The sequence below is a fragment of the Chroicocephalus ridibundus genome, chromosome 6 (assembly GCF_963924245.1).
Source record: "Chroicocephalus ridibundus chromosome 6, bChrRid1.1, whole genome shotgun sequence".
Lineage (NCBI taxonomy): Eukaryota > Metazoa > Chordata > Aves > Charadriiformes > Laridae > Chroicocephalus > Chroicocephalus ridibundus.
In genome coordinates, this window is record NC_086289.1 from 7,192,526 (window position 1) to 7,206,746 (window position 14,221).

The 14,221-nt window shown below is 41.9% G+C and overlaps 1 protein-coding gene across 2 annotated transcripts in view; it reads left to right on the forward strand.

The window, feature by feature from the left end:
* Nucleotides 1-10,372, forward strand: part of CACUL1 (CDK2 associated cullin domain 1) — a 52,907-nt gene extending 42,535 nt beyond the window's left edge. For both annotated transcript variants that reach the window (XM_063338191.1, XM_063338192.1), the window contains 3 exons: nt 3,092-3,230; nt 7,278-7,321; nt 8,954-10,372. In XM_063338191.1, the coding sequence (XP_063194261.1) occupies nt 3,092-3,230; nt 7,278-7,321; nt 8,954-8,994 (224 nt within the window). In that variant the 3' untranslated portion in view covers nt 8,995-10,372. The remainder of the gene's footprint in view (nt 1-3,091; nt 3,231-7,277; nt 7,322-8,953) is intronic.
* The last annotated feature ends 3,849 nt before the right edge of the window (nt 10,373-14,221 follow it).

The following is a 14,221-nucleotide window of genomic DNA, read 5'->3' on the forward strand; positions in this document are numbered from 1 at the left end:
GCTGTTCTGGTGGTGGTGGTGGTGCTGTTTCTTGAGGATGAATTCTGAAACAATCACGGCAAGAGTTCCTCTGAGGTAGTGCTGCTCACTTGTTCTTGGGGCATGCTCCATTGGATATATCATGGGGGCTGAGGAGCAGATAACTGGGGAAGTAGCAGAAAATGTGGCCAGTGGGAGGTGCTGGGGTATTAGAGCAGCACTGGGAAGCATCTGTCTAGGCAGTGCAGACAGCAAAAGGAGAAGCGGTGCTGATGTGGCTGGTGGCCACGAGCTTTCTCTTCTCTTCTTTTACTTTCTCTTCAAGTTGAAAGTACTTGACAGCTGTTAGACTTCAAATGTTGCCAGAAAAGACTGTCTTCTAATTCTAGCTCCAGTACATGGTGGCCACGATAGAAAATGCTGAAGTCTGGGCAGGTGCTCAGGCTAGTAGTTGGTCCACTTGGATTTAATCTGAAACACTGTTGTCACCTCACCTATAATGATCTGTCAGTGGCATGAAATAAGCTACCACAGCATTTCATGTTGTCATTCCAAGTCAGTTTATTAGCTTGGCTAAAGTATTCAGTAGCAGTAGGTTTTTAGTAGGTAATGTGTTCTACGTGCTAGCTTTTTACTGTGTTTCATAACATGAAAAGTGCCATTTCATCTCTGTAAAGTTTTGGGTTTGTTTCTTTTTTTTTTTAATTGAATGCTGGTATGGTCTGAGGGAACTGGGGAACTACAGGCCTGTCAGTCTGATCTTGGTGCTGGGGAAGGTTATGGAGCAGACCATCTTGATTGCCATCACATGGCATGTACAGGACAGTCAAGTGATCAGGCCCAGTCAACATGGGTTTATGAAAGGCAGGTCCTGCTTGACTAACCTGATCTCCTTCTATGACAAAGTGACCCACTTGGTGGATGAGGGAAGGGCAGTAGATGAGGGAAAGGTGGTGGATGTTGTCTGCCTAGACTTCAGTAAAGCCTTTGACACTGTTTCCCACAGCATTCTCCTAGAGAAACTGGCTGCTCATGGCTTGGATGGATGTACTCTTCACTGGGTAAAAAAACTGGCTGGATGTCCAGGCCCAAAGAGTTGTGGTGAATGGAATTAAATCTGGTTGGTGGCTGGTCACAACTGGTGTTCCCCAGGGCTCAGTATTGAGGCCAGTTTTGTTTAATATCTTTATCAATGATCTAGATGAGGAAATTGAGTGCACCCCCAGTTTGCAGACGACACCAAGTTGGATGGAAGTGTTGATCTGCTCGATGGCAGGAAGGCTCTACAGAGGGATCTGGAGAGGCTGGATCAATGGGCCGAGGCCAGTGGTATGAAATTCAACAAGGCCAAGTGCCAGGTCCTGCTCTTGGGTCACAACAACCCCACACAGTGCTACAGGCTTGGGGAAGAGTGGCTGGAAAGCTGCCTGGTGGAAAAGGACCTGGGGGTGTTGGTCGACGGTCAGCTGAATATGAGCCAGCAGCGTGCCCAGGGGGCCAAGGCGGCCAACAGCATCCTGGCCTGTATCAGGAATAGTCCCTAGCAGGACTATTGAAGTGGGAAGTGATCGTCCCCCTGTACTTGGCACTGGTGAGGCCCCACGTCAAATACTGCGTTCAGTTTTGGGCCCCTCACTACAAGAAAGACATTAAAGTGCTGTTGTGGGTCCAGAGAAGGGCAATGAAGCTGGTGAGGGGTCTGGAGCACAAGGCTTATGAGGAGCAGCTGAGGGAGCTGGGGTTGTTCAGCCTGGAGAAAAGGAGGCTGAGGGGAGACCTTATCGCTCTCTACAACTCCTTGAAAGGAGGGTGTAGCCAGGGGGGAGCTGGTCTCTTCACAAGTGATAAGGACAGGAGGAAATGTCCTCAAGCCCGCCAGGGGAAGTTTAAGTTGGATATTAAGAAAAACTACTTCACCCAAAGGGTTATCAAGAACTGGAACAGGCTGCCCAGGGATGTGGTGGAGTCACCATCCCTGGAGGTATTTAAAAGACGTGTAGATGTGGTGCTGAGGGATGTCGTTTAATGGTGGACTTGTCAATGCTAGGTTAATGGTTGGAATCAATGAACTTAAAGATCTTTTCCAACCTAAATCATTCTGCGATGAGAGAGGTTAGTGCATTGTGTTCTGTTTAAATCACCTGTACGCTAGTAATGGTTATTTAGTGAGTTTGCTAATTAGAGACTGTTGAAGCTTGTCATGGACCAAGTAACCCTATGTGGGAATTTGATAAAAATGCGTGATGTGCCTTAGTGAATATATCTAAAAGCATCCCTTTTTTCCAAGTAAAGATGAAGTTTAAGGTAACCATTACAATCTCTGGAAAGTCTGGCTTCAGAAATACTTGCCAAGTATTTATTTTTCTTAGAACTTCTCATACGGTTTCTATAAACCCGATTTTCATCCTTTGCGCAGTCTTCTGTTTTTCTTACCATCAGCCTTGAAGCAGCTGTAAGGTAAATTATCTTGCTTCTGTAAGGCAATGTTCAGTGTAGTGAAATTAAATCACATTTCTATCCTGAAGGTGAACTAATACAGGTTAAAATTATATAATGATCATTAAAAAGTGTTCATCTCAGCTCTGGAAGATCAGTGAGAGAATTGCATTAATTCATTAGAAACGGGGGATGGAGAAGCAGCGTTGTATGGTGATATTACTGTGTTTTCTAGAAGTAAGGCTCGGCGAAGAGAGGTGTAAATTTTGTGAATACGTTTGCTGGAGTAAAGTGTCACAAATTATCTGATTATCAAGGTGAATTTGCTGATCATCAGTGCCTGTCCTTGAGCGTGTCCAGAGACTCAGCAGGCCCTGTGAGATGCAGCAAAAGCTGAATTTCAATTTGATGATGAAGTTGATGACCCAAAAAAATAGTAATTCCTTTATCTTCATGTAAACATCTGATTTTAACAGTCTGATTATTTGTTCTGCTTTAAGGCTTGGTTTCTGTGGGTTTTGGGTGATGGCTTGGGTTTTTTTGGTTCTGTTTTCTTTTTTAAATTCAAGAACCTAAAATGTATTTAAAATAGATCAAAATTACATTTGTCAAAGAGTAAAATTTTCACAGAAGATCTTTTCCACGTGTTTTGTTGTTGCTTTCTCTCTTCTTACAGAATGGGTACAGATGGCACCAGCTTTATTTTCGAAATTCATCCCAAATATTCTGCCCCCTGCTGTGGAATCTGAGCTTCAGGAATATGCTGCTCAAGACCAGAAACTTCAAAGAGAGCTTATGCAGAATGGATTTGATAGGTAATAATTATTAGTCACCAGTAGTAATTGTGCTGGACGGTGTTGAATGTCCAGCATTCATTGGACATTCCATTCCATATCCCCTTAAAAAGGGATACACCTAAAATATTGAAGAAATAATTTAAGAGTTAATAAAGAACCTTCAGTTAAAAAAGAACCTTCAAAATGGCCTCATTTTCCATGTGTTTTGAGCATTGCCAACCCTGCAGACGATACCAAAAAACAGATGATTTGGAAGTCTTGAAATATTTTCATGAAACAGATTGCTTTACAGTTCATGGCACCCTGCGTTTTGATTGCGCTTCTGATGCACGATCATGCTCTTGTTCTGCCTTTATTTACTTTGGCCATTTTTTTTTCTATGAGCTGTCTTTTTTTTTTTTTTTCATGATGCTTCTGAAAATGTCAGTTGATGACTTGTCCTTATTCCACTTTCAGAGTTATTGATACAGTCAAGGTGTTTATTTTAAATACACATTTCTCTTCTGAGTAATGAATTGGGGCGGGGGGGAAGAGCAAACAGTAAAAGAGGCAGTGAAAAATTCTCATAACCTATGTTGTTCGCTCTGGGCTGTGCCTGTTGCTCTCTGCTCCTCTATTTAAGTGCCTAGGTGGAAGCACACCGCTTTTGCAGAAGGCTGACAAACCAAGGCCAGGCTGGGGAAGCTATCATGCTCTGTTTCCAAGAGGTTCACTTCTGTGTGAAGAGAGTGTGTCTTCATCCTTGCTGTTACCTGTGCAACAGCAGCACTGAAAATCTGGTGCTGTAGTTTAAACACCCTTTAGTGTTAGATGTACTCCTGGATTTCACACTCTCGAGTAGTTCTCCTGGAAGGTAATCTCTGTATTCAAAGCTATTGAGTGTCAGAACTCTACTACTGACCCAAATGCAAATGGTATTGTAGACTCACTCCTTGTAAGGCTTTCTGTTGAGGGAAAACATTTTTTGATAGATGAGCATGAGTGAAGACACTAAAAACAAAGCCATAAGAGTTTGGGCTGAGAAAAGCAGTGCCTTTGGCCCAAGAAATAGACGTTCAAGACTGAAACTGAGTAGGCGTATAATGCTGACAAAGGAATGTAATGCACAGAACAAAACACAAAAAGGAACATTTTAGTTTTGTCTAATTTTCAATCTTACTAATTCTGTAGGTGGCTTATAGTAGTTCTGCAACTGCGTTTCACCAGTTTCACACTTCATAGAGAACTAAAAATGAAGTTTCAAGTAGTAACAGTCCATATCCACAAAAACATACGGGTTTCAAAAACATTTTTCCCTAGGTACCTGAAAATAACATGGGCTTGTCAGCTTGGCTGTGAAGTTCTTTGGCTGGTACTCTGAGGAGGAATCTGTATCCTAGAGGACAGGAAGGGTAGTAGGAAGGGTACTGGCCATTGCAAAGGCTAGATGCCTCTCTGGTGCTCCCTTGGTGGGATCCTCAGAAGACATTTTAACAAATCCTAGTTTATGCAGAAAACCACGTCCCTAGCACTGCAACTAATGCAAATCCATAGGAAACTGTTTCTGTCCTGTGTGATAGGTGAGGACAAAGAGAGATTAGCGCTTGAGGACAGTTGTAGAGGAAAGAACTGAGTAGAGGTTTCTGTGGCACACTGTTTGCAGAGTCTCATTTCTAGGAGTTCCTCTTCCTTTTGTCTGCAGCGTGTGATCTTCTGGGTATTGGACACGTGAAGAGTTTTGGTATGTCTTGTAGGTTTAGCAGATTGGCCCACCCGAGCCCACGCTTTGGTGCAACTGCTGTTTCTATGTAGCTTGCTTTCAATTTATTACATAAAAAAGCAAAATGAAACCTTGCAGTGGAGTAGCTGATTGATGGCATTTAGTCTCTGATGAATGTGTTTTGCACAATATATTTTTATATGCTTTATATTTTTATATGCCAGGGAGTCAGTGCAGTCTGGTAAACATGAAGGTTATATAAAGTGTTAAGAGTCGAGTCTGTCATCGTTAAAAGGACACAGGTAAAAGAAAACTGAAGTACCGGTAATGCAATTTGCTACATGGCATTTTGCAGTAGTATTTGAAATGTATTTCGCCTTGAAAGGGATTTCAAAATGTAATATGCTTCTTCCTGTGTTCAGGAATGTAAGTTGTATTTACTTATAACCTTTCAAAATTGCTTTGAGGTTACGTTCCTACATATACAAATGTATATATTTACATGTATAAAAGGGTAGGTGTTCTCTTTTACCAAGGAGCGTGTTAAGTCTGCTCTCTTCTGGATTAGCATGAAATGTCATCTCTTCTCCTATAATTGCGCCAAAAAATGGTGATGTCTTTGCTGCTGCACTTCCTGCAACAATTACCATAAAGAACACAGCACAGTGAGGTGTCTTCATCAGCATTAATGGCATGTCAGGTTCTAGTTGAAATAGCTTATCAGCGCTAGCAAATACTGTTGCTGCAGAAAGTGGGAACACAAACCATTTGCTTGTCGGCATTTCTCTTATGAAAGACCTTAATCAAGGCATACACAGCAGGACCATCACCTCAAGAGTGGTTTCAGGGAAGAACACCTCGTATTATTAGAAAAACCCCCAATTTCTACCAACTTCCAGCAGATAAATGTGAAATTATAACCATTGTGACAAAAATGTATTGGATTCTCTCTCTCCCTTATACAACTTTTTCAACAGCAGATCTATCATCACAAGAAACTTGTGAAGCAGGAAGATTTTTCTGGCTTTATGATTTTGTGTGCACAAGAATAAAAAGAAAAACTGTTTTCCAAATAGATGGGAATTTAACTTTTGGGTTTTCAGGAGTGATGAAACCAGTGTTTATAGAACTTTAGTTATTTATTTAAATCTGCTTGAAGAGGTGTCGTGGTTTTGGCCGGATTGGCCAATCAGAATGACAGATGGCCCTCTCCCTCTCCCCCGCCACCCCCCCAGAGAGGAGAGGAAGAGATAAGGAGATTTACTAGTTTAGAAAAAGAACTAAACTACTTTAATGAAAATAATGATAAATAAGAAAATAATAAATAATAATAGAATAATAAAAATTAAAGGAAAAAAGTATACAATATATACAAAACTGGATTCTGCTCCCAGGATGACGATTGCGTCACCAGCAGACACAGGGAAAGTCCCAGACTGGAGTCAGCGATGGACAGGAGCTGAATTCCAGAACTAGAGTCAGGAATGCTCGGATCGGGATCAAAGGCAGACGAACAGACAGGGTCCTCCTCAGACGTCGGCCATTGAAGCAAAAGCGAGCCAGAGCCCCCTTTGTTCCCTCAGCTTTTATACTGAGCGTGATGCAGATGGGATGGAATACCCTGTTGGTCAGTGTTGGGTCCCCTGTCCCATCTGCTCCTCCCTGCAGGTGGGACCCCTCTACGCTTCTCCGCTTCCGACCCTCTAACGGGGCAAGCAGCGAAGTTAGCTGACCTTGGTTGTTACAGCAATAAGTCTAAGCAAGAGCCTCTGTGCATACCATTCCTTGGTATAATCAGGTCTTATCAGTCTGAGAGTGAACAGTTTCTGAACAATGTGCTGTTAATTTCGGAGTTTAGTCAGTTAGAAGAGGCCCAGCTAAAAAGTAAAATTACAAATCAGAAAATTGCTTCTGTTTTACCTCAAACCAGGACAAGAGGGAATGCTGTCAGCGCAGACTTGCTTAGAGTCTGATTGTTGGGTTTTCAGGAGCATCTTACCTTTTTAGACTGATAGATGCGGAGTTTTTCATGAAGTTCTGTAAAGTTTGGTTAATAAGTTTAAATTAAGGAAAACCAATGTTATGCATGACTTAAGACCACACTGCATAGGAGCAATTTTTCCCCATCTTCTTATAAAATTGAACCTACTATCTTCAACAAAAGGATGGGCTAATTAAATCTATAAACTATAGCTTACACTTCTGTTAGAGTTAATTGAGAATCCTGCAGGTGTGTTATGTGTTATTGCTACTATGTTTGCTTTTTGTTTCTAAAGTTGGTGGAAGTTGATGGTTGTGCTGAGATAACTTCACTATTGTTTTCCTGTTCTTAAAATGAAAATACCTGTCTTCCCCTTCTTTCCTAGAGGTGACCAGTCACGCAAGAGAGCTGGAGAAGAGTTAACTTACAGTAAGTGTGCATCTAAGCCTGACGGGTTGGGATACAGGTAGCAGTGGGCTTCTGGGTTCTTGGGGGGATGGCGAGGTATCAGAGGCTGCAACTCCACGTTGTAGCTGGCTGTCTGCCCGTGTGACTTTTACCATTCGTGATGGCTTGATGAGGCTGTGAGCAATCTAATCTAGTTAAAGGTGTCCCTGCTTACTGCAGGGGGGTTGGTCTCAGTGACCTTTAAAGGTCTCTTCCAACCCAAGACATTCTATGATTCTATGAATGATACAGACTTCTGGGACTGTTTAGTCTGAGGAAGAGGAGGCTGAGGGGAGACCTCATCGCTCTCTACAACTACTTGAAAAGCCATTGTAGAGAGGTTGGTGCTGGTCTTTTCTCACAGGTAGTTAGCGATAGAACAAGAGGGGATGGCTTCAAGCTGCAGCAGGGTAGGTTTAGGCTGGACATTAGGAAAAAATTCTTCACAGAAAGAGTGGTTAGACACTGGAATAGGCTGCCCAGGGAGGTGGTGGAGTCACCGTCCCTGAATGTGTTTAAGACTCGTTTAGATGTAGTGTTAAGGGATATGGTGTAAGGGAGAACTTTGTAGAGTGGAGTTGATGGTTGGACTCGATGATCCCAAGGGTCTTTTCCAACCTAAATGGTTCTATGATTCTTGAGTCTAGAGCCTGGCTAACTGTGCTAGAGTCCCACAGCCACCTATAAAGTAGTAAGATAACCTAGCTACCCAGATCAAGATACTTCCACTTCATTTAAGTACACAGATGAGGTCTTAAGGAAAAAGAACATAGCTGTCCTGAGTCTCTGCCTGGTCAGGATATACATAACAGCAAAGAAATGCTGAGACAGTCCACCTCTGATATAAATCACCCGCTGGTGATGCGTGTTTCTGTCTGTTGACAGAACAGAGGGTATGGAAAGGTTGTGCTTTGCAACTTGGAACCTTCAGTTACGTGTCTAATACAACATGGGATCCACCTGCATTGAGATACTAAAGGCAGTATCTGGGAAGTTCTCTTCCATTTGTAGATGAAGTCTCTTGCTGCATGTTTAACTACGAGGTTCTTCACTTTATAACTCCCTTAATTTCCCCCGTTAAGGGTTAGGGAGTGGGGGGAAAGAAGCACAGGGAGGAATGTTATTTCCTTTGGTTGCTTTATTCCAAGACATCCCTAATTTGGGTGCAGACAGCCAAAGGTTCCCTCTTCTGTGCTGACTAAAGATTTGGCCAGGGGAGAATCTAGTCACATAAATTCTAGGTTAGGATTTAAATACAATGTTCTGATTGCTGGTCATTAAATAGCCTTGGGGATTGGGAAATAACAGCAGCACCAGAACAGATGCTAACTTCAGTTCATTTTATCGCATTCTTTCTGCTGTCCTTCTTCCTATGCTTTCAGCAGAGTATGTTTGCTTTATTTCCTATCGTAAAATGTCACGCAGTTTTATGCTGAACTCTTATTGCAACCTGAAAGGAGTGAATAGCTGTTTACTTGGTATACCTGCTTCAGTTTACGCTGTTTGTGTTTTGCAGGCAATGCTGGTTTTCGGGTGGTTGGGGGAAGGGGAGCAAAGGACATAAGGTGGACGTTTAATATGAGAGAATTTCTTGAACTTTTTGTGTAATTTCAGATGGCTCATCAGCTTGTGCAAGCTCCAGGGGGTACAGATAGTGAATATACTGGATCAGCTTCTCTTCCTAGCCAGAACAGACACTGGAGGAGCAGGTGGTATCCGGGGCCTCCTTTGGCAACTGCTGATACTCAAGCTCTGACACGAACTATGCCTCAAAGAAGAGTTTTGGACTTTCTTCTTTATATAATAAAATGTCAGTTGCTGCTACAATTGGGATGACTTTGAAAGATGCGATTCCTTGGTCTGGCCTCTCAACAAGTTCATGTTCTGCGATTTTTGTGAGGAATGCACCTTGAAAAACAATCCTTTCAAAGTGGAAATGGGCAGCCGAAATCAGCAGCTTCCAAGAGCATTAGAATGGAAGAATCTTTTTTGCACTCTTTTCTTAATATTAAGGACATTCTTAAAACTAGTTAACACGTCAGTGTATTAGTTTTTAAACAAGGTATTTTCTGGAGCTTTTACTTAAATAATAAGAATAAAGTTTCATTATTTTGCAGTATTTGTTCATTAGTTTAAAAATTGTCACCTTTTAAGAGTTGGTCCCATATAAATGTATCTTCTGTCAGGGAGTCTTAAATTCCAGATTTTTCTTTTATTGCTTTTTTTGTTAGTTTTTTTGTTTTGAAATGTGTTTTCCTATGTGTTTGTACTCTGTGCCTTCAGCTCGTGCACTTTGCAACTTTATAGACCATATTTTGTTACTGCAAAATGTGTTCTTGAGGAAAAACTTGATGTGAACAAACATGCTGCAAAGTTGCACTTTTCTCTTGCATTGATGGGAGGTGTATTTAAGAAAGAAGAAAAGTTGAACCTATCACCATCGCTAATAGTGACTTGGAAGTTTGTCCCCTTTTATTTTTCATATGTATTAGCGTTTAATGCTGGGACCAGCTCTTGTAGAACCTCTCTCATTGACTTTTCCTTGGCTTCCATAATTGCAATAGATTGAGGTGTGAATTCCAGACTGAATGAAATAACTAAGACGTGGTTTACGCTGTGCTATGTAGAAACATCGTGGGCAAAATTCTCCAGCTAGTCGGTCTGCAGAGGGCATCTCCGGCAGCACAAACCAGACTCGCACCTGATTGATCAGCGAATGATGGTACCTGTCCAAGATCACTTTGTGGCTCCTGTGCCATTTCTTCTGCTGCGGGGACGTGATGGGGGTGTGGTAGTGGATGTTGTCAGGATCAGGGAGTCGAGGAGTGGCGTTAATACGCGCATGTGTACCCATCGGCTTCCTATTTCCAGTCGTGCGTAAACTCAGCTGGAGATACAGCTGAGCCCAGGTCCAGCAGATCTGGACCTCTGGTCTGAATCCTAATGATTGTGACATGGGTTTTTATCAGTAGCGTGGCTAATGCAATTCTTTCATGAGGGGAGAAACATACTTGAAAAAGCAGTTTGACTACAGGGTTGTGTTTGTGGTTTGTTTTTTTTTTTTTTTATTACTATGGATTTATTTTTTGTCACCTTTAGTTTTGAAGATAAATGAGTTGGTAGTATAAAATCTTTCTGAAACAAAAGCTTGTTCAGCTTTGGCTTGCAAAACTCTTATGCCTGTATAAAAAAAAACCCCACAGAAAAACCCCAACACAGCTCCCTTTATGCTTGCATGAGTTCGTTACAAAATGCAGGAAAAAGATAAAAATATAGATGCGTCAGGGACAAAGTTTCTTTTTCTTTTTGTTTTGTAGCCAGCCTTCATGTAAATGGGTTTAGTTCTCTGTTTCACATCAGCCACTTGAGCAATGCTGTTGATTTGGAAGCGGGGAGGTGGGGGGAGGAAGAATGCGGAGGACACTGCTGTGATTGACTGATTCAAATCTCATTTACCTATATATTTCTTTACATATTTGCAAAGCCTGTTTAATTTCAAGGAAGTTTTTCTTTTAAATTAAAAATGAACGCTTTGGTGTGTTGTTTTCTGTGTAGAACAATGCCAGCGGTCTAATATCATCCCCAAGAGTGGAAAACCAAACCGCTCTGAGGAGGGGTTTTGAAGTGTTGGTAATGTTTGCTTCAATTTTCAGTTGAAGCAGAATTAAACAAAATCAGGAATTTTGAAGATTTTGCTGAAGTATGCAATGGAGAACTTAATGAAGGCTGATAGGGAACAAAAATGATTTGCCAGCTTCCAGGTCTTTATCAGTTTTGGCTTTAAACAAAAATAAAACCTCTGATAGTGTCCTTAGCTTTAAAAATCGCTGTTTGCTGAAATGATAATATTCTTGAGTTAAGAATAGATGGATTAACCTAATTTGGTTAAAATTTGTTTACAACTTCGTTACCATTCTAGTTCACAGAATACAGTAATCAAGCTCTGTTGTCTTTGTCAAGTGATCACGGTGTTTTTCTGTTAAAGTGGTTTTACTTGTTCAAGTTTGTAAATAACACGTAGCCCTTTTGCTTCGTGTTTGAGGCCAGGGTTCAGCGTTCATTTTACGTTGCACTATGTTTGGGACACAAACTTCTAGAACAATAATTCCATCAAAAGGTAGAACGTTCCCAACCGCGTGGTTCACTTCGTGTGCACTGGGTAGTGCTCAGATGCTTCTCAGTCCTGTGTAGCGTTCTCCGTTGGCCACCGTACCTGAGAAATCTGTTTGTTTAGCACTGTATTATGTTGTAAACTTGGCATTAAAATTCCTGTATGTTTTGGCATTATTAACATAATGCTGAAATATTGTTTATCTGTTGAAGACGTTATCATTGTGACTGAGCATGAAACGGAATACAGCGTACTATACTAAATTATTTGGTTTCTCTGTAAACTTGCATTTTACGTACAGTAAAACTAACCCAGCCAACTTGAGCGTTGGTACTGTAAAGCCACAACTACCTATAGCATGATCCTAACTGCAGTATTTAATTTAACCAAATAACTTGTGGTAAATCCGTTGCAGCTGTAGCTTACTCTGTTAAGATTAAGCAGTAAAGTTGGTTATACGATGGGTGTCCTCTTTATGTTGCACTGGTTCTATAGCCAAACTTGCTACATTAAAATATTTTTAGATGAATTTAATTTCTTGATTTAGGAAGTTGAAATATTTAAATTCGTCCTGCTGACTACTGTAATAGCAGGTAATTGTCAATATATGGTCAAAAAGGTCTTTAATACAAATGCTGATGGGGGGGGGGGTGGTGTCTAACTAGGTAAATGCTCAACTCCTCTACAGTTGCATCTCCTTGATGCCTTTGTGCAGTTGAGGAAGTGTTCGTGGATGAATACTTTGAAGCAGAAGTTGTTTACTCCTGTCATTAGGTAGAAATATGATCAGCCAGATTCACCCCTTTTAATTTTTCCCTAATATGATTGTTTACAGGTTTAAAAAAAACAAAACAACAAAACAAACATAGAAACCAACCACAAAGGCCATGTTCTGAGTGACTGAAAAATGTTTCCCATGTATGCTGTGACAACCCCGGTGAAAGGACTATTCTGTAGAACTGCGGAATAAAAAAACCAACTGCTTGAATTTGACTCCTGTCTTCAACCCAGCTCCAGCTGAGAGAAAACAAAGATGTTTTGATGACCTGACGAGCACCAGATACCCAGAGGGCACTTAGTTCAGCTCATAATGGGCAAGTTATGGTACTTTTAGGATCAATATAGTTCTTGACCGCAATGGAAAGGTCCTGCTAGGGAGGAATGGTCACTGCTTGGGTTAGTCTGCTTCCCTTTCTGCGCTGCTGGGACCGTGTGATAACATGGGGATCGTCACTGTGCTAATGCCACTCTGGTTAAAGATTCTTTTTTTGAGGCATATCTCGTGTTGACCTTTTCACAGCTGGAAACTGTAAATAAGTCTGTTAATGTTCATTGCCCTTAGAGCACCTCCAGTAGAAGACTTTAAACGCACATGAAAGGTCACGGCATCTGTGTGGAGGTGTTTGCGTGGTGTAATACTCGGCTGCAAACTGTCCTCCCAGCGTTGTCACCGGGCAGGAAAAACATCGATGGTCAGGCTTTGTGTGTCCCCCTTTCTCTGAGCTGGGGCTCTGCAGTAGCAGATACCCGTCCCTCGCTCGCCCTCTCTGTGCGGCGCCTTTGGCCGAGCGTAAGCGGGGAGGGGGGAGCCCTGCAGGGCGGATGCTGCGCTAGGCTGATGCGTGCAAGTCACGTACTGTAGCAGCTACTCCTGTCCCATCCTGCATATTCTCAGCACAGAGCCTGACCTCAGTCCATAACTACTAGTAACTATTACAACTGCTGTGAAAGCAAACGGACATCTCAGTCCCGTTCAGTTTTTGGGTTTTTTTCTAGGTAAGATAGAAGAGAATTTGCAAGCGGAGTCTGATCTTTCCTCTGGAGCTTTCTGGGGAAATGTACTCTGGCTGGTACAGGAGAGGGATGTTTCTTCCAAGGAGGAGGACTATGGGTCATCTGTCTCTGGTTTTTGCCTGCTGGTCTCCCAGGCAACGTCGATTCTGGATTTAATCTAGGGTAAATAATGATCTTTTTGGTAGGCTTACAAACTTCAGGTAGTGGTAATCACGGAAGGTCTGAACCAGGGATAGGCTACCTTTGGCAGGTGTCGTTACAGGACGGAGGAAGTTATTTTGTCCCAGAGGACATTACTTTTTATACTGTAAATTGGTGTAATACTGGTCCAACAAGATATTTTTTAATCCCATGGTGCCCGTTAACAGAAAAATGTTGGAGAATCTGAATTTCATCTTTTTCAGCAGTGAAATACATCAGCTTTAAATGGGAAGCAGAATCGCGTGCGAGGGGCAGTCTTACCCTCTGTCAGGAGGCACATCCTCTGTCAGCTGATCTTCTATCAGCGTTACTGCATTAGCAAAACACCCAAACTTGCTGATTGGGCCTCAGTTGAAAGCTCCCTGACAAAGTGCTTTGTACTTTGCTAGAGGGAGTGGAAGGATTAAACCCATATATCTCGACCTAGCTTGAACGACTGGTTTAAGGGGTTTCCAAAATTTCATAGGCAATGAATAGTCAGAAATCCCTTCTGGCTGACTCCGTCTTGTCCCTGGGATGCTTCACATACACTTTGGTTAATGTTCTTCTTTCTGAGCTTCTGCTAACTGATCTAATTAGCACAGGACAGGAAAGTTGACTCCCCTAACGATGGCAACAGAATGAATTTAGTAGCGGCGCTTATTGCCTCTTTAGTATAGTTTTTCAAGTAATCATTCCTTAAGAAAAACTGTTACAGTTTCTGAGGTGACCCGGGTCATCGTGGGTTTGTGTTGGCAGGCAGCAGGTAATTTATTTGTTAGTGCCATTTGCCGTCT